At 35.1% G+C, this 22079-nt stretch overlaps 1 protein-coding gene across 1 annotated transcript in view; it reads right to left on the reverse strand.

Moving 5' to 3' along the window:
- Positions 1-637: 637 nt before the first annotated feature.
- Smp_037640 (hypothetical protein) overlaps positions 638-22079 on the reverse strand; it is a gene marked incomplete at both ends in the record, with an annotated part of 54775 nt that continues 33333 nt past the window's right edge. The window contains 3 exons of the mRNA XM_018795423.1: positions 638-663; positions 15851-16187; positions 16333-16395. Of these exons, the coding sequence (XP_018649737.1) occupies positions 638-663; positions 15851-16187; positions 16333-16395 (426 nt within the window). The remainder of the gene's footprint in view (positions 664-15850; positions 16188-16332; positions 16396-22079) is intronic.

Consider the following 22079-nt stretch of genomic DNA (forward strand, 5'->3'; position numbering starts at 1 on the left):
GCATTTGTCTACAAAGCATCATCATATGGAATTGATGAAAGCGGTTCAAACTGACAGATATTATATAGCAGCAATATGAGCAGAGAATATAAACAGGAGACAATGTATCAACACACGTTTCCCCCACCCAAAATATGTGAACCAGATGTGACGCAAAATAAAAACTACTACAACTGGTAATAGCTCTTTATAATATGGTAATCCAAATGTGTACAATTTCATGTAATATGTATAAGGATATGCAGCTCCGTAAAATCCAAATATAAAGAAGTATATATATATATTATATAATAGAAAACCAAAAGGTCAAAAATCAGTCAAACGAATCTGAATATCTGAAAAATAAAATAAAATTGTCTCTAAATGAACAAACTACTTGTATAGAGAGTAGTTTATATTATATAACAGAAAAGAAAAGATACAGATAAACATATGAAAGTGGGCTGTCCAAGTGTAATGTAATATGTATGCATAACGTAGAGTTGAACAGTTGAAACTGGAAGTAACCGTAATCACTATATAACTGTAGTGACTGAATTTCGTAATTTTGTGTCAGAATGTTTGTGAGAATTTTACTTTTATACACAACAAAGATAAGTATGTTGTTTATACGGGAGCTTTATTCAAGCCAGCTGTTTTACGGAGTGAGTGAAAGTTTAAGACCTGTGGGTATATAGAAAAAAACAACAACAATATAAACAAACCAGTGTACAGTAATTTGGACATTATGTAACACATCTACAAGTAGTAATCATTGAAGTATTCAATACGTTACTTCAGTAAATGTATTTTAAAAATGGCGTGATTCAAATGTTCATGATCTAGATATTGAGAACTATAATGGTGGGAAGTTTCCTGAGGTGATACGTCGGGTAAAGTTGGAGAGGTCACAGTGTCTCCAAGACACACCCTAGTGATATGTTTGGACGGGGTACAATTAGTGTGGGAATTACCCGTTTGAACAAAGCTTTTATTATTAATTACGTGTTCATGTCTGTCTGATAAACTATTGTAAACGTTACTATTCAGTTTTAAAAAATAACACTTCACAGTTTTTTCTCTCCATATTAGTTGGATAATCAAATGTTGGAATGAACTGAATCTCATAGTACACAATATAAAAAGGTACAATTGTAAAATGAAAATTTTATCATATAAAGACGTAGATCAATGTGTTTTGCGTGTTCTTGGTAAGTCATCAGAAAAAACTTTCTGAATCTGAGAAAATGTTGAACATACTTCAATCAATCAGACCTATCGTTAGAAATTTTTACGAAAAATCTAGGAAACAACTGATTATGCTTTCATGACCCTGATTGAATGATTTTAATGGATTTACTGCCAATCTTAGAATGTTTTTCAGGATTTCAAGGTCACAAAATCCTAAACATATCTCCTTGCTTTCCATTTAAAGATTAAGAGTGGAAGAGTTTCCTAAGGGCTACAAAGTACAATTGAGAATTCTGTATAGTCTAATCACTCGTCAATTGCATAACGAACCACAATTTTATGTGAAGGAAGAAACAGACAGTTTGTAGTTGAAAGTATAAGGTCACAATAACATGATATAATAAGTGTTTAAACTATTTTTATTATTAATGTTTACTATTCTTCTTCTTCTTCTTCTTATTATTATTATTATTATTATTATTACACAAATATACAGCTTTAATATTCTTAAATAATGAAAACAATTAAACAAAATCAACGTATAAATGAATAAATTATTTGTACATAATTAAAATCAATAAAAATGTAAAAACGAAGACAGAACAAATATTCCATATGGTGTAGTACATACAACTAAATATTCTATAGTCAAACAACAAGTGATTTTACACGTAAAATACACTTGGCATTATTGTTTAGCTACAAGTACAGATTTATGCGCATTACAATTCGTAAACATTCATACGTGTTTACGCATGCATATATATGGTCAAAAATGAAACATAAAGTACAAGACAAATAGTTGAAACGATCAATAAACAATACAGAGTAATGACAAGGCTTTTAATATATATACGGAGATAAAAACGTCGATGTAACTGCTGAGAAATAACACTTGAAACATGGGGAAAATGAAGATGTACACAGTGCAAAGGGAAGATAACACATATGACCTAGTGATTGAATGTCAAGTACGTAAATAGTAAAGCTATTGAAAACAGGGGAATATCAGACAGATATTTCATGTGACTCTCTAATGGTATCTACCTACGAACACACTAGGGATCGATTGCAAGATCTTCAGACTGCATAGCGAAAGAGAGTTTATTCTGGAAACCACTAAGTTGATAACCAATGGTTTACATTTATAGCTTTAACTAACTCGTGACATTATTCAATGCTCATCCAATTCTTTTAGTAACGACTGCTTTACTTATGATATGATTTAATTCACGACTCCTTAATAAAACTTCATTAACTCATCTTAAAGTAAGTCAATCCATAATGAATATCACATTCAATGTAAAATAATTTACACAAGACCACTTAACTTGATGCTATTGTCCGTTAAAACTGTGGGAAGTCAACTTCAAGAGCAGGGAATTGATAATGGCACTAAGCAGGAGATAGAAGATACACGATAGATGGCAATATGAGGACATTATTTACCCTTCAAATAAGAAAAGCAAACGAGTACTGATATCTGACGGTTAGTCAATGAATGTCAGATGTAACTGCAAATACTGATAATTTCATGATGAAATGATTGGACAAAAAGTTACGCTAAATGAATATTATACTACATATTCATATTAAAGATATCACATTGAACTTAAACATGATTTTGCATTTTGTTCGATCTTAATTAATATTATAAAGTGAGATTAAGATATATACATACTGTAAAATATATATATATATGAGTGCTTATGCTTGTGAATCGGTTTAGTCCAATAAATGTCATTTCCCACTTTTAGTCATCTCATTTAGTAGCTGGTTGAAAGATTGTATATAGGAAGTTTGTGTACCTATATCGGACTCGAGAAATCACACGTCCTAATAACTGTTCGTTTGTATTATTAAATCAATATCAACTGAAGATGTATTATGATGTAAATGGGAAGCATTCACATAATTGTTATGTGGAGTAGCCTATAAACACTGCTAAAAGGAAAGTATCTTAAATCTTACAAGACACCTAATAGAGGATTGTAAATGTTTCATGAAACATTCATCTTAGTTGGAAACAGTAAGGTATATCTGGTAACTGCCGGAAGATGTTTCAACTCATCTGAGGTATTATTCTGCGTGAAGTATAATAGCAGTGAAACCACTTATGAAGTTGACAGCACATCAATTAGCAATCACCAAAGATGCATAATTTAACTTTTGTGGATCATTTTTTAGTGTTCTATTGTATGAAGATTTTTGTTATAAAGTAAATAACTAAATAAGTGTAGTTCAGTCCTGAACAAATCCGGTCCCACAGTGAGTGATTTATCTTTAATTCATCGAGTTGGAATTTTAAATGGTATAGTTTTACAATTTCAGTCAATCTATGATATTGTCAACAGTTGAGATTATGAGTCAACTAAAGCTAGACCACCATGGAAAACCTGGAAGCACTTCTTTACACATATACTATAGTCTTCAGTGAGTTACTATCTCACAACAGACCCAGTTGAACTCCACTGGTCACTGCTTCTCACTAGAACTCCAGGAAATACCTCTTGAAGCCAGTCACTCAATTTTGCGAATCGGTTGAAGTTAGACATTAACACCGTTGGATACCGGCTCAGTGGTCTATAGGTTAAGCTTTCGCACGCGGGACTCATAGGTCCTGGGTTCGAATCTCGCGAGGCGGGATCGTGGATGCGCATTGTTAAGGAGTTCCACAATAGGACGAAACGGTACTTCCAGGTTTTCCATGGATCAAACTCTTAAAAATAGCCGAAGCTCTTACCACCCATGAGCTCAAACCAGAACTATGCGTACAAAAGAAGTACGTCTTATCATTATCGTTACCATGGCCTTAATATTATTATTATTATCATTCTTTTATTATCATTATTATTATTATTACTCCATTTCCCCTTTACTTATATTTTATATTCTCATTATTTTATTCATGAATACTCATCAGATCATCTTATTTATTTTACACCTCTACGACCTTTAATTATTGTATCCAAAACATTTTATTCATTCTAATCATCTTATTATAATCTTGGTTATTAGTGTTCACATTTCCTCACGGAATTAGTACTTTAATAAAACATTTTCATATATATACGACTGTACAGCTTGATAATAAATTCGTTGAAAAGAGATCCCTTCGCTGAACTCCGTGTTTTCATTTTAATGTTTAAATGGGAATTATATACCAATTAAAGAAAAGCAAGGACCATATGACGATGAAGGAACTCAATGGGTTCTTACGTTACACCGTCAAGCTTGCGCTAGTGAAATATGAGATCAATTTTCTCGAAAGCTGTATCGAAAGTAATGATTATCCTAAACTTTTCTGGAAGACACTAAGACGAAACCACATTCATCCCAATGCAAAAACTCTCAAACGTCATACTCTCAATTGTATAGATGCCATTAAATCTTGAATAGTTGAATTAGATCGCAACATATCTCTAAGAAGTCACGCATTGTTTGAATTGTCGTTAGATGAACGTAAACAATTTGAGGATTATGTTAATGATGTTGCTGAAAAACAGTCACAAAAAGCTAAACGTAAACATTTAGAAACATTGCAACACGTAGACGTGATTAACAAGTTTCCAGAACATCCCGAAAATTATGTATTTAATCATTCTTCTATTAAACTTTCGGCTATCCAAATGCAGGCCTTATCATTGGGTCCCAAATTCTGTAATAGCACCTCCAAAACCAACAGACTTTATACACAAATTCAATTCGAAAATCTATCAAACCAAACTCATGATCATGTGCCAACATCCCCACAAAATCTTCAGCATTTTAAATCCACATTACTGGACTGTAGTCATGGATATGTTAATATACAATGTGGTAAGAACAACTTATTAACTAAGAACCATCTGGATCAACTAATGCTCCTGAAAAGAAATAAGGATTTAATACTAAGTAAACCTGACAAAGGAGCTGGTGTAGTCTTACTTGACCGCCAAGAATATTTGGAAAAAATGAGATTAATCTTAGACGATGCCACTAAATTCTCTAAACCTAAAGGAGAAGGTGACAAAACACGGCAGATTGAAAAACAGCTAACGGATGTTATTAAAAACCTTAAAACTAAAGAGATAATTACCCAGGATTTATATAATCACATTCGCCCAATGGGTTCAATCATCCCACGCTTATACGGACTACCGAAAGTACATAAAGCAGGTTTACCATTGCGACCTATTTTAGATATGCCAAGCTCACCATACCACCGAATAGCCCAATGGTTAGCTGAAAAATTGGAACCAGTTAGAAGGCAAGTATCTAAATATTCTATTCATGATACTTTTCAATTTATTGATCGTATTAAGGATGTTAGTACTTCCGGGAAACACATGTTCTCGCTTGATGTTAATTCTTTATTCACTAGTGTACCGTTAACGGAAACGATATGTTATATTTGTGAGTATATCGACTCTAACAACATAGATCTAGGTATTCCAACTGAACACTTAAAAGAATTATTGTTACGTTGTACCTTTAATGTCCAGTTCAGTTTCAACAATGAAATATATAGACAAAGAGATGGGATTGCAATGGGGTCTCCATTAGGTCCAATTCTAGCAGACTGCTTCATGGCAAAACTAGAAAACGACCAACTCAATTCAATGATAAATCAATTCCACCTATACGTAAGATACATGGACGACACATTTGTCGTTTGTGACGATAATATTGATTTAAATGATATCTTACACTCTTTTAATTCATGCCACCCTTCCATAGACTTCACATTAGAAAGGGAACGCGACCAATCAATCCCTTTTCTCGATGTACGTCTAGTAAGAAGAAATAATGGTTCTTTAAAAAGATCCATTTTTAGAAAGCTAACATGGAATGGCCAACTAACTAACTTCTATAGCTGGGTTCCGTTAAGCAGAAAGAGAAATGTGATTCATACTTTATATTATCGTATACATCGAATATGTAGTACGGAATGCATTAACGAAGAACTCGCGTTCCTTAAGAAAACTTTGATGAAAAACGGCTACCCAGACCGGTTCATAGAGAAAAATATGAATAGAAGTAGCGTCAACAGGAAACCTAGTTATTCGGTGCCGAAGAAAAACCTTTATATAAGTCTGGAATTTAAAGGTGATCGAACATCAGACGTTATTAAAAATCGTTTAACAACAACGATAAAAAGGACTTTTAATGCTGCTAAACTACGAATCACCTTCACGAGCAAGAACTTATTTTCTGTATCCATCAAAGATAAGCTTCCGCGTCTGGTCGCCTCTATGTGCATCTACCAGTTCACCTGCTCTTGTGGAGCAAGGTACATCGGCCGTAGCCAGCGCTCGCTTTCAACTCGGATACGAGAACATATCCCGGTTTGGTTCTACAAAGGTGAAAAGAAAGTAGTTAAGAGCTCTATACTTGAGCACCTAATCGACTGTAATCATCCTACGGATCCAGTCTGATTTTAAGGTTGTTTATATGGTTCATTCAAATCTACCCAGATTTCTTCGGATCAAACTCTTAAAAATAGCCGAAGCTCTTACCACCCATGAGCTCAAACCAGAACTATGCGTACAAAAGAAGTACGTCTTATCATTATCGTTACCATGGCCTTAATATTATTATTATTATCATTCTTTTATTATCATTATTATTATTATTACTCCATTTCCCCTTTACTTATATTTTATATTCTCATTATTTTATTCATGAATACTCATCAGATCATCTTATTTATTTTACACCTCTACGACCTTTAATTATTGTATCCAAAACATTTTATTCATTCTAATCATCTTATTATAATCTTGGTTATTAGTGTTCACATTTCCTCACGGAATTAGTACTTTAATAAAACATTTTCATATATATACGACTGTACAGCTTGATAATAAATTCGTTGAAAAGAGATCCCTTCGCTGAACTCCGTGTTTTTCCATGGTGGTCTAGCTTTAGTTGACTCATGATCTCAACTATTGAAATTACTATAATATCCACAAAAACCCTTCTGGAATTTATGATATTTATTGACCTTCCTTAGCATCATGACTTCTCAATGAAATTTAAAGAAATTCACTTCAAGGCTAGTTTACTAGTAAACAAATAACTGAATGATTGATGGAGAATTTATTCAGTTATAGGACAGTTATTTCTCTATAAATTAGCATAAACCTGAGAATTATTCAATTCCAACCTAATGGTAAAAAAAACTATTGAATAATCTAAAAATCTTCAATGTTTTTTGGGGTTTGATGATGTGTGTGGATCACCGCTATTGGATTTGAAACCGTGTTGTTATTCAACTACATAGTATGAGATGCTACCGCTCAGCATTGATATTGTATTACTTAGTCAAAAATTTGCAGTACTTTAGAAAATAATGATAATTGTTATCTCAATATATCACATGACATAAACTTTTAAAAATCATATGTGTAAATAGATAATCAATATCAATAGCTATTCGATAGTAATGAACTTTTGGAAGCTAAACTAAATGTATCTATTTATATATACCGAATTAAAATGAGTGTTAGAAGCTTGGTAAAACAAGAGATCAGGTTTGAATTTGTGAATTGTACAAATTTCCGATCTAAACACTCTTTCAGACAGTTCTTTTGAATTAGTGAATAATCTTGAACGATAATTGCTGTGATGGAAAACGATTACTGCTTTGAGTCATCTCAGTGTACGGTTATCAGTTTATCTGCCGATGTGGAACGGGTTATATTGGTCATGAAAAGCGTAGATTTATCAAACGCATATCCGAGTGATACTTTATATGACTATTTAAAAAGGAAATCTAAGCCAGTCAAACAGGTCAATCTTTAAAGATATGGTCAACTCTGGTCACATCACCTCACGGGAATTATCTAACGTTTAGGATTATTTACAAAGTCAAAAGAAGTGGATCAAAGAAGGTTTGAATAATAAGTTTGTACGGAAATATAAATATACTCCAACGTAAAACCACCAGAAGTACTTCTTTTACAATACGGTTAACTTATGAAACATACTTAGTTACTTCGAAAATATAATAAAAACTAACTAATCAAAGAAATACTATATTTGTTAAAATTGTGACGAATAAATATGAAAATGTGAAACTTGGAAAGCTACCTTCTGGGGTATCGATCTACATTTATATGATAACATGTATGCAATGGTTTTATTATTATTATTATTACTATTATTAATGGCTTTATTCAATATTATATTTTGGTTCAATATAGAATTTTCAGCACGAGGCATTTCAACAAGATCTTTTCACCAAGAAACAAAAAGAAAAGAAATGAAAAAAGGTGAAAAAAGTCTGATTCTGTACAACTTATCAAATTTGAGACATGCTTAAGGATACAGGTTATTGACTAGGTCAACTCTAACAGCCTGTTCGTCACAAAGTAAATTTGCTAGGTAAGGTATCACAGAACTTTTATAGATTTGCTTGCGTGCATAGATTTCAATGTATTTACGTCTCGTTCTACCAGAAGATATACAAAGAGAAAGATATGAATGAAGTGGATGGTTAGTATCTGATAAGATAACACCTGCCAAGAGTTTGCAAGACTTAAAATGTCTATCCACAAGCATATTAATAATGACCTCAAAAGATTCACCACACACCTTGCAAACCGCCTTCAGCACTCTCCGCAAAACAGCAAAGTTTTTTCTCAAAAGTCCGGAAAAGAATAATGGAGAACAGTAAGGAATAATAGATAATATGCAAGAATTGACAAATTGTAAGGGTAAATGGCGAGTAATCCCAAAAGCATGCAGCCTCTTTATGTAGTAAGTCAAACGGTAAACTTTTTTCGATAACAGTAAAACATGAGAAGACCAAGAGAGATCAGAGGAAAAAGTAACACCAAGATAATTGACCTTCGACACTGTGTTTATCAAGGAGTCTCCAATAGCACAAGCATTATGGGGTCCCAAAATAGTGTATAGGTGTTGTCCATGTATTAGGCTGAAGTTAACAGCTTGACATTTAGGCGATTAAGTAAGAGACCATTATCAATACACCATCATTCAATACGAGACAAAAACCCGTTCATTTCTATGGGATGTAAAGAGGTAGAAATCGGCATACATACAGTGAGGTCGTCCGCATATTTTACAAAAGTGTTTACTGTGGAAGATGGCAGAACAAGCAGAAAAAAGGGAAAAGGAGAGGTGAAAGAACAGCTCCTTGTGGGACACCTTCATTAGACAGTAGAAACGTTGAACACTTTCCTCCAAACACAGTGTACTGTTCTCTTCCAGAGAGGCAGGAACGTAGACAATTGGTTATCCAGCCGTCAGCGCTGACGCTGATCAACTTGTTAAGTAAGAGGTGTCTTTGTATAGAATCAAAAGCAGAAGTATATTTCAGAAAAGTGCATCGAACATACTTCTTATCCTTTTCCAAGCCGAACACTATATTGTGATGCAGAAAAGCAACGGCATCTAAGGAGCTTCTTTTGCATCTGTAAGCAAATTGATACGGATCACTGTGCTCTTCTATTGCAGGTTGAAGTGGGTGTATCAGTAATTTTTCCATTATTTTGAGGAAAGGTGAAGTTATTGTTATGGGTCTAAATTTCACATTTTTATTACCAGATACTTTCTTAGGTATAGTGATTATCTTTATCTTTCTCCACATTTTCCGTATGAGATTAGTTGAGAAGGATCTGTTAAAGACATTCGTGAATGGATAGCATAGAACGTCAGTACACTTTTTGAAGAGGTTTGGGATACTGCAGTGAACAAGAACACGAGTGGGGACAATCGAATGCATTTGTGCACAAAATTACAGAATATCTTAGTAAAATATGAGAACCATATAGTAAATAGTTAGTTTGCAAACTATCAATCAATTGTCTCAATTTTGACTGTTCCTTCTGCAAATATCAGTTCATCGTCTCCGATTACTATTGTTCATGCATTTTCATATCGATTGCGTTTCCTTCCCGTTCTTTCGTTATGGATCTACTGAAATACATTAAATGCCTGACCATCGTCATATACTACTTATGTAAGTATAAGTAACCCACACCAAATACCATCAGGGATGAATTAAGTGACTGGAGACATTTTCGCACATCATACTCAGCAAAACTAGGAACACAATTATTCTTCAAACCTGTGGATATAGGGAGTATGACATCAGATGACTGACGTACAAAAGACTTATTTAAGTCACAAACATTCAGCTGGTTATCGCTTCCAATCTGCCTGTCACCTGTAAGTTCTTTAAAGAATTTCCACATATTTAGAGAGTTTTTAAAAAAACAGGAGTTTCTGAGTAAACATAGAGTTGAGACTTCTAATCTCTAGGTTTATTAGACCATTTAGCTTACGAACTTCATTAGTGTTTTCCTCCATGTACATTCTTTCTTTTACCCTCCGTAATCGTTTTAGTTGTGGAGATGTAAGTCGACCAAAACTTTAAAAGAGTGGTTTCAGTAGAACAATAAATATAAAAACAGAATTCAAGATAGCAGGTGATAACATCAGTGGTGTTTTCCAGTGAGTCATCTGCAAATAATTCCAGTCAGTCGAGCGGAACATGATATTCAGATTTTGTATATTTTCTTCTGAGTAATTCCTATATATGACTTTTTTGGTCTTGTGTAAGGGTGTACTCTTTCCATGTTTTCCATATATTTTAGGTAGAACATGAATTATACAGTGATCCGAGCTAGACAATGGAGCACGTTTACGAGTCACATATGTACCCACATCATTAATGAAAGCGAAGTTTAAATGAGCATCCAAACGAGTAAGAAAATCTACTACATTTTGGTGACCTAGTGATGTAAAGGAAGTTACAGTCACATGAATTGAAATCACCAGATACAATTGGAAGTGAACCACTGGAGGCAGTAACAGCGAATTCAGTAAACTCATCAGCAAAAACAGCGCAGATGATGTGCATTCTGGAGTCATGTAGATGTTGGTAACATAAACATATTTGTATTTATTTAAGTCTTTTGGACGGTAACTTTAAGTTGGACAGTCAATAAAGTCATTCGAAAACTTGAAACAAGTAAAAGTAGATCGACACCAGTTAATGTTTACAAACGCAGCTACATCTCTTTTTATTGCTTGATCGATCCTGACGATAGATATTGAAATCACGTAGTGATACTAAGCAATCGTCCTGTAAATCAGTTAACCAAGATTCTTGAGTTGTGATGATACCACAATTACGATACACGTTTTGACTTAGTAGGAATTGGAGATAGTCCACCTTGTTAATTAGTGATCGGCAGTTAGAATTTAGCAGCTCGGGAATCGACATTTGATTAATGTTCATTCTCTTTAATACATATTTCCAACCACCACGATGTCTCTTATTGTACTTTTTGTAATTTGTACAGCGAAAGGACGTAAGCTTTTCATAAACGCGCCTGTATAGGTTATGCGATTAATAGACAATGATGTGTTAAAACAAATAAAAAACAGGTTTGTTGAAATATTAAGATGACAGGAACAGGTAGCGCAGATATTCAAGCAGGCCGCCTACATCTTTACCTTGTTTACAAGCTTTTAACTTACTAAGTGTTGAAAAATCCCTTATTGCTCATGAATTACAATTAAATATTCATATATCTGTTAATTAGCGCTACACAACAAATGACCTAGTTTCATACAAACTGCAATTTTCTTATGTTGTGAACTAATATTTAATGTATAAAGTCACATGAGTTTCTAAGTTCAATAAAAATATGGAATAGTATGATGTGCTTATCTGACCTTTCTAGGATTCTGATCGATGGTTAACGGAATATATACGAATTTTATGTGGAGGGGTGGTTACCAAACAATTTTAGTCAATATGCATATTAATGTAACTGAGTTGTTGAATGAAGCATATAGTTAGTGGATACAAAGCAAAAGGGAAACTATGATATCAGTGAATTTTATGCAAGTTTATTTTTAAATAATAAGATTTACTCGGAACCCCTACTATACTTAATGAAGTAGTCTATCAAGAAAAATTAAATTTTACTGAGATCACGAATATGTTTAAGTTAGACAACCATTAAAAATCCTGAAGCACTGAATAGCCTCCTCGTCATAGTAGTGGACCCTTCAGTAGTGCAAATCCATTATCCCTATCTTACTTACTTACTAACGCTTGTTACTCCCAATTAGCATAGGCCGCCAACCAGCATTCTCCAACCCACTCTGTCCTCGGCATTCCTTTCTAGTTCTATCCAATTGTCCTTCATTCTTCTCATGTATGTCTCTATTTCTCGGCGTAATGTGTTCTTTGGTCTTCCTCTTCTCCTTTGACCTTCACGATTCCATGTGTGGGCTCGCCTTGTGACGCAGTTGGGTGCTTTCCTCAATGTGTGTCCTATCCACTTCCAGCGCCTCTTCCTGATTTCTTCCTCCACTGGAATCTGGTCTGTTGTATCCCACAGTAGCTTGTTGCTGATAGTGTCTGGCCAATGGATCTGAAGTATTTTGCGTAGACAACTATTAATCAACACCTGTATCTTCTGGATGATGGCTTTCGTAGTTCTCCACGTCTCCGCCCCATACAGTAGAACTGTCTTGACATTTGTATTGAAAATTCTGATGCTGGTGTCGGTTGACAATTGTTTTGAGTTCCAGATGTTCTTCAGTTGTAAATATGCTGCTCTTGTTTTGCCGACCCGCGTCTTCACACCTGCATCAGATCCACCGTGTTCATCGATGATGCTGCCCAGATATGTAAAGGTTTTCACATCATCCAAAGCTTCTCCGTCAAGTGTAATTCGATTGTTGCATGCTGTATTGTATCGGAAAATCTTGCTTTTACCTTTGTGTATATTGAGAACTACTGCTGCTGAGGCTGCTGCTACACCGGTCGTTTTCTCCTGCATTTGTTGTTGCGTGTGTGATAGGAGAGCCAGATCATTTGCGAAGTTTGAATCACCCAGCAGTATCATAGTTGTCCATTGTATCTCGTGCTCTCCTCCAGATGTTGATGTCTTCATGATCCAGTCGATCACCAGGGGAAAGAGAAAGGGTGAGAGTAAGCAACCTGCCTGACACCAGTCTTTACTTCAAACGAGTCACTGAGTTGACCTCCATGCATGATTTGGCAATTTAATCCATCATAGGAGTTCCGTATGATATTGACTATCTTCTCAGGCACGCCACAGTGTCGAAGAAGCCTCCATAGTGTTGTCCTGTCCACGCTACCAAATGCTTTCTCGTAGTCAATGAAGTTGATGTAGAGTGACGAGTTCCATTCAATTGATTGTTCCACAATAATCTGTAGAGTTGCGATTTGGTCTTTACACGATCAATCCTTACATAATCCAGCCTGTTGATCTGCTGAAATGTTGTCTGGTCCTGTTGCTTCGCTACTCTTGATTTGTCTGATGGCCATGCTGATCTCTTCAATTGTTGGTGGGCCAACATCGATTGGGATGTCCGTGGGTGCTACCTCGATGTTGGGTGGGCTTAGTGGAGCTGGTCGATTCAAGAGTTCTTTGAAGTGTTCTACCCACCTGTACATAAACCTTATGAAGGCTCTTCACTCGAACACTACCAATATTGTGCTCTTCGAAACAATAAAGTGGATTGCGCGTATGTGAAATCCCTCAAAAAAGTCTTGCACAAAGTTGCCTGACAGAGCTTCTCATCTCTCACATTAATCAAGAAGTATGTGAAATCATTACACAGCTTATAACTAATAATCAATCACTTTATATATTGATTATTAAGATATAATATTAAGTGAGACTATTTTTTTTAACTGTGCGATTAGACGTCAACACCAGTCATTTGGGGTGTTATTCCAATTTCTTTCTATGGTACGGGATAGAGTTCAAATAACACCTCAAAGTGCCCCGAAGATGACGGAACTTTGTTTCATGAACTAACGTGAGGGACGGACACCGTACTAGTCTCCCACTCTATTTTAAATATGGACTACTTAAACGATGTGTGGTAAAGATAATTATAAAATGTAGAACTGCAATAATGAATGTATTCAGCTTCGTGCCTGAATGGATTATCTCTAGGAAGGACCGTTAGGTCCGTTGTAATCCAGAGTGATAGCTATAAATTGTATCGTAACCAGTGCACAAGACTCTACACTAAACTTGTATGTGGTATGGATGTGGAGGAATCGATCGTCAACAGACCACTTTAATCAAATGATTTGAAAAGCAATTAATTGATTCATTTCCCATTGTCAATGGGTTGGACTCCAACCTATAAATAGCAAAAGCAAATCGCATTCATACCCATGTGTGTACTATGTATTGTATAGGTTTCGGTCTATGCATTCTACACATGCAGGTAAGTAACGTATACTTGTGACAGGAAGCATCTATGCTCGTATAGGTAGCATGTAGTGTATATAATCTGGTCTAGGTATTTTATACATGCATGTAACAAACACTTGTGCTGTTATTCATGTTTCATACTGATTTATTCATCATTGTTCTCAATGCTTTAGAGTTGTTACTGAGTTTCCCGATAGAAATATCCCTAATGTAGCTGTAAAGAAGTAGAGTAATAGTATGTTCGTCTAGTTCATAAAGTATTGTTGACTCGAAGTCCTTAGTATACACGAATTGAACCAAAGTAAATTGCCAGCGTGTCTGTTCGCTTTGGTTTCTTCAGTGTCCTAATCTCGTATATTTTAACAAAATTTATTTTCTCCCGATAATCCAATCGACTTTCCGACTTGTTTGTGTGGGATTAACTTATTCCCATAGTACGTTGGGAAGGACAACAAGCTGCAGTGATGATTTAGAAGTTAAAGTACCTGGATTTCAACCGTTAAGTGCTGGGTTCAAAACATAAGACACCTAGAACAATTTGAATAACAATGCACTGTCGTTAGACCTTACATCAAAAGTGTAACTCATAGTCTAGTACTCAAGCTTTTGTTTTATAAATAAGCCCTATAGGCCCGGATAGTGAGTTGCTGAAATTGTGTAAAAGATATCAAAGTCAATGAGGTTCCATATTCTCTCCTCCCATCAACTGATCTACCATTAGGACACAAGCACTGTATGTCCAACCTAAACATTACACAATAGTGATTCCCTATGAGAAAGAAACGTGAAAATGGAAGTATGGAAATTATAAAACTTTTTTTGAGGAATCAGTTTGTGTACCTTTCTATATTTATTTATTAAACAGTTAGTTTATGGTATTTCAATATTGTTCTACTTGTATGTTCTGCATTTGCCTACTTATTGACCTCAGTGATGTCTCGTTCATTTCGTCATTTAGAAATCATAGTTAATTAGCGATACGCCTCTATTACTCAATTCGCTATGACAAATGTCTTGTTCTTTTACCTATTGAGAATTATTATTTCATGGCAAGTTGGGATTATGAATTTTATGCTTATATCAAGTAAGTTTCTGATTCAAACAAATCCAAGTTATTTTACTTGGATAGTCTTTGATTGGTGGTTGAGTCTAGGAACAGGTGAATTTAGTGTAGTTTTATGAATAGTTTTTTTGAGACTCATTCTACCAAGTAGACATTCATGTAGGTTGGCTTTGAGCCACGCTTTATATATGAGATATGTTGCTAAAGGTGACCTAAGTAAAATAGGGAATCGAACTTAAGACCGCATATGATGGCGTTAATAGACCCAGTATTTGGTAGGAATAGGCTGAATTACCAATTGTTGCAGAGTATGTGATATATTAAACAATATATATATATATATATATATATATATATATATATATATATATATGGATGGAAATTCACTCACGTGGATTACGTTGATAAGCTGCACGAAAATATGTCGTCGGTAAACAACCTTCTTTATTTCCTTCACATAGAATAACATTATTTTTTGATATGTAGAATTTATATCCATCATTTATTGCTTTAATCAAATCAATATAGATAATAATCTCAGCACTTGAACGCATACCACTAATCACACCAGTTTCACCAACTTCACCCGGTGCAAAATGTATATGAGTACGTTGCATACGTTTTAAGCCCTCTTTACGTATTGAATCCCAATTACGAAAATATGTACCATGGATAACAGTTGGATAATCTTCAGGATTTTCAATTAACGCAATATCTAATCCTTCGATCTGTGTGAATAAGTCATAGAGTGGAAGAGAAGGAAAACAGAATAATACAGTAGAATACTGCTACCACTCAAATTCAGTAAATTCATGAGTGAGAAAGAAAAAAATACTGGCATTTAAACTGGATTAAACAAGGCTTTCTACCGACTGTTAAGTTGAAAAAAGCAAACAAATTATTTGGGTTGTATTGGGTTTTGTGTGGTCTGGCCATAATAATAGGAAGGGGTTGTATGATCTCCCTTTCTTTATTATAATCGGTTCAATCATGACTCAAAACCCATACAACAACATATCTCGAATGTTTGATCATACAACAACACAATTAGAAAATAACAATATTTACTTAATCTAGTCACAAGTGGTACAATATAGGGAATTAATTAATTATTGATAAATCTGGAACAATAAGATATGCAACAACGATTTCTGGGTCGAAAGAAAGCTTAGAAATCGGAGAATAAAATAATGCGAGTCTAGGAGTCTAATAATTACTGAGTTGAAAATATAGACAATAATTCTTCGCATGGTATCCTTACAGGTTATACTTCTACACTATTCTCCAGGCTGTATCATCAACAATTTCCAACTACATAACAAATCAAAATATAGCGTTGAGTCACATGGACTAGTAGTCGAAACGCAAAATGATTAATAAAATTTGGTCGATACCAAAGGACCAGACAAACGTGCTAGCGGTTACTACTCAACGACTGCTCTATGCAAATATCTCAGTCCTGCAGGAGGTCAGTCATGACACTATTAGATCAATGGTAAAGTCTTAGACTGGGAAGCTGGGTTGACACGGGTTCGAATACAGTGAGAAGCATCGGCTTGTTCAAGTGAAGGTACAGCATAGTGACAAACAATATGTAACCTACGTGAAAACAGGGTTTACTGCCTAACATAAAAGAATGATACCATTGAGATTATCGTGATTGGAAATAGTTTGATCAGCATTATATGTATATATACCCCAATGGTTTCATGATATCATCACACAGTAATGCACTAATAACTTACATAGGCCGAGAAGTCTAACAAAAAAACACAGTACAGCTAGGGTATCCATAAAGTGACTTGTTCTAATTATAGAAGTCAGAAATTAGAAGCTATATGAAAATAACATGTTGATAGGTTCGCATACATATACTCAATAATACGTGTTTTGATTATGAGGACTGAAGAAACATATATTATTTTACTTTTATCATTCACTTGAGATGATTAAAAAAACATAACCACACTATAATGCGATAATTGTTATTACAAACTATTTTTAGCTGAAGAACCGATGGAAATCAGATGAAGCACTGGACAGTGGTTTTATCCTAAGTTCTAGGATTTCACAGTAGTAGGGATATACAATTCTGATCGAACTCAAGACTTTTAGATTTTGTGGTAAACGTAATACTATCCAGCAAATGAGCTAGAATTTCGTGATTTATATATACTAATATCAGTTGAGTTGTAAAATAATGCGATGGAAAACGAATGTACATTATTGGATGATTGACTCATTTTCGAATCTAGTGAGATTCCTGTTTAGATGGTGAATTCTCACTAGAACGTTGGGAAACCGTCTGAAAGTTAGTCAGTGGAGAGCAGTGAAGTATCGTCTCTAATTGCACAGCCTATGGAAAGTTATATGAATTTCTAATCATGAGTTAACGTTGACCTATGGACCAGTGAATTTTATTTCATTTGACGTTATATCAATATAATGTAACGTACAGCTTAAAACTAGGCTTAAACATAGAAGTTAAATTATGAGATCTTCACAAAAACAATAGTTATTGATTTTTAGTGAAATAAAATTATCTCCTATTATACAGCTTTCCTATCCGGAAAATTAGTACATGGTACATTCTATGTTCAATATAAAACATACACGTTAGAAGTAAACTTACTAAAGATTTGCTGTTAACATAGATAAATCTGTTACTTAAGCTCAAAGACTTTTATGTATGTGACTGCGTGAAAGTCATTTCATTTCTAAGTCATTCTGTGAGAACATTACAATTGCATATAGTGTCAATGTAATTGGCACATTCATAAAAAGAAACATAATTTTCATTCGTTTTCGTTTTCTGAAAAACAAAACAAATAACTCCTAATTCTATTGAGTGCGATCTTATGAAAAATAAAATCTCTTGTTAGTGTACAGGGTCGTGGAGATTGTTTTGTTTTTATTGAGATCATGTAGCGACCAACGTTAGACCAACATTGAAAACTTGGAAGAACTGAATGGCTGTTTCGCCCAAGTATGGGACACTGTGTCGGGTGTGAGACAATTTTCCACCTCAGACAATGGAATATGGTCGCGTAATATCGTGTATTGGTTGAAGTTAGACATTAACGCCGACTTAGTGGTCTGGAAGTTAAGCGTTCGCGTGAGACTGAAGGTTCTGGGCTCGACTGCTGAGTGCGCGATCATGGATGCGCACTGCTGAGAAGTCTCAAACAAAGGAGAAACGACAGTTCAGAGACTACAGGTTTTCATTGGCGGTTTAACAATGATCGGTTCATGATCTGAATAAAAAATACCTTGTTTAATGATTAAAATAAATGATTATTTTCATTAATTTATTTACAAACCTATAAATAGACAGTGTGATTCCATACATTTCGATTTGCATCGTTTTAAGTGTGAAAATGTATGATTTTGTACGTTTAGAATAAACGATAGCAATTGGTAGTATGTCGGAGGAATAGTTCGATTTCGGTTAACAGTAACAATAACAAAAACAAATAATGCAAAATAACAATAATAATAATGAATAAAATTCTGAAAATGTTTACAATCTTTTCGACAGTTGTCTAACTTGAAACTTGATAGGTTGGAGCGAATAATTGGTAATGCTGGAACTTCAATATATATATATATATATATATATATATATATATATATTAATTGTGTAATTATTAAACACTTGAGTTGTAGCATTTGTTTATTCCCACATTGTAAGCATTCAATTTTGAATAAACAGCATTGCATGTTTTTAACGTTCCTAAGTTATTCATAAATAATTATGTAACTGTTATTACGTTTTATATCACAAATGGCATGGTCAAGCTAAGATTGTGGTTTACCACCGTTAAATTATTGTGGTCAAATAAATGATATATATAATTCTATTCCTTTGAGTGAAAATTCTTCAACCAACTCTACTCCGGACTCCTTTTTCCAGTTCTTTCCAATGGCTATTCAAATTAGGGCATGCCTTTTATTGAAGTTGGATGGTTTCCGTAAAATATATCCTATCCACCTCCAATGTCTTTTCCTGATTTCCTCTTTAGCTGGAAGTTGGTTTGTTCTCTTCCAAAATAGGTTGTTGCTAATGCTATCCGACCAACGGATATTGAGTATACTATATAGACAACTTCGTATAAATAACTGTACCTTTTTTGTAATATAATTGTAGTAGCCCTCCAAGTTTCAGCTCCGTACAATAGAACTGTCTTGATGTTTTTATTGAAAATTCTGACTCCTGTTGGCTGACAGTTATCTCGAGTACCGTATGTTCTTCAGTTGTAGGGATGCTGCACTTGCCTTGTCAATTTTCGCCTTCACATCTGAATCAGATCTTCATTGTTCATCAATGATGCTGCACAGGTACTTACCACTTTCCACCCCTTCCACAGCTTGGTTGGTGGCCTCTTTGTTGTATTTGAGGATCTTGTTTCTTACCTTGTGTATGTTGAGGCCTACTGCTGTAGAGTCTGCTACTACATTGGCTGTCTTCACCTGCATTTGTTGCTGTGTATGAGACAGAACAGCTAGGTCGTCTGCAAAGTTCAAATCATCCAGCTGCATTCAAGCTCTCCATTGTATTCCGTGCTTCCCCTGAGATGCAGAGGTCTTCATAATCCAGAGTAGTCCGTCGTATGAATTCCGGATGATGTTGACGATCTCCTCAGGTACACCATAGTGTTGAATAAGGTTCAATAAGGTTCTTCTATTCACGCTGTCAAACGCCTTCCCATAGTCAAGGCAAGAGATGTATGGTAATGAATTCTATTCAGTTGATTGCTCAAAAATGGTCCGTAGTGTCACGATTTGGTCTGTACACGACCGATCATCACGGAATCCAGCCTGTTGATTTCGAAGTTGGGCGTCTACTGAACCTTTCATTCGGTTCAGCAACATTTTGTTGAAAATGTTTTCTGGTACTGATATTAATGTGATGTCACTGCAGTTCTCACACTTGCTCAGATCTTCTTTCACTGGTATTTTGATCAAGTAACGTTCTTTTCAGTCTATCGTCACTTGTTCTCCCTTCCAAATCTTCCTGAATAGAAAGTGGAACATCTTTGCAGTTAATTCTGTCTGAGTTCAGTACTTCAGCTAGTATGTTTCCTTGAGTAGATGTTGAAAAATTTGAAATCTGTTGCTGAGATCTATTTTGAATTCGGTGAGCTCGTGAGTATCTCGAAGGAAGACTGTATTAAACTATTGTAAGTCTGTTTCCCCAAAAGTTGTCCAGTGCTTCTTTAGCGTCCGTTTCATTTCAGTCACGACCAAGTGGAGATATGAAGTTATTTAAACTCCCCTCTTTGTTTCCATGTCTTACATGGATTTCCTGAACTTTTTATTTGTGCAGATATGATCGATCTGGTTCCCGGTGGCGTGGCCAGGTGAAACCCATGTAGTTTTGTGTATGCATTTGTGGGGTGAAATAGTGCCACCCATAACCATTTCTTAATTGAGACCATGAACTGATCAATGTTAAACCACCATTGAAAACCTTGAAGCATTGGATGGCCATTTCATTCTAGTATGGGACTACTCAGCAATCCTCATCCACAATCCCACACGCGGGACTCGAACCCAGTAATTTCGGTTTCGGCAACATCATTCAAGGCTTACAAAATCTATTCATAGAAACATACTAGCTGAATCACTGAAGTTAGGCATAGAAGTAACTGCAAAGATGTTCTATGTCCAATGGGTTTCACTCATTCCGAACACCATCAGGTTATATCTTGTCAGCTATTTGAGTAGTCCTCCCGGTCTCCCACATTGTCCGAACATTCTATGTACCTATATTAATTGTTTCTCTGGTTGTTAGAATGGAGATCGGTCACATGACTTCCAAAGAATCTCGTCTTTCACTGTGAGTCGTCATAATTCTTCTAAATGAAGATTCCTCAACTCTCAGGTTTGAGTTTATATCGCTTCAATGATTGTTTCTGGTTAGTGTTTTTTTTAGCAAGGTTGTGTTACTCGGGATGAAGTTACCGGTCACCTGCCCAACCCTCCTTCTTTACTGGGTTTTTGAAACAGCCGTAACGTGAGAAGAACGGCATGCTGAGAAGAAAACACTGTTTTTTGAATGTGCACACCAACTATAGAGGAAATTATTAAAGCCATCAGATTAATCAAGAATGACAAGTTATAATGACCTGGCACTTCGAGATAACTGCAGAGATATCTTGCGTTTTGTTCTGCAGAATTTCGCCGAAAGAACAAGTACCAACAGTCTGGAAAACAAGCATCTCACCAAGATAGTGACGTGATGAGCTATTAGTGAGCTTGAGAACAACAGAGGCGTCATATTACTGCCAGTACTGGGAGTTTTAGACAGTGTTGCCGAACCGGATGGAAGTTTTGTTAGACACTCAAATTCGAAATTAAAATGCTAGCTTTCTTAAGGGTCAATCATGTGCCGAGTGAATCGCTACACTACTTTCATTGTTGAATAATTAGTCGAATTGAACCTGTCACTACGTCATCTTCCTAGATCATGGAAAATATTTCGATACTGTGAATAGGAAGGACTTGTAGAATCGTCAGCACTGTGGAGTGCTTGAAAAAAAATCATCATTCGAATCTCAAAGGATGAACTGAACTGCAAAGTCGCACATGGATGGCAACCCATAGACGCACTGTGAATG

Source organism: Schistosoma mansoni, chromosome 2 (genome assembly GCF_000237925.1).
Source record: "Schistosoma mansoni strain Puerto Rico chromosome 2, complete genome".
NCBI classification, from domain to species: domain Eukaryota; kingdom Metazoa; phylum Platyhelminthes; class Trematoda; order Strigeidida; family Schistosomatidae; genus Schistosoma; species Schistosoma mansoni.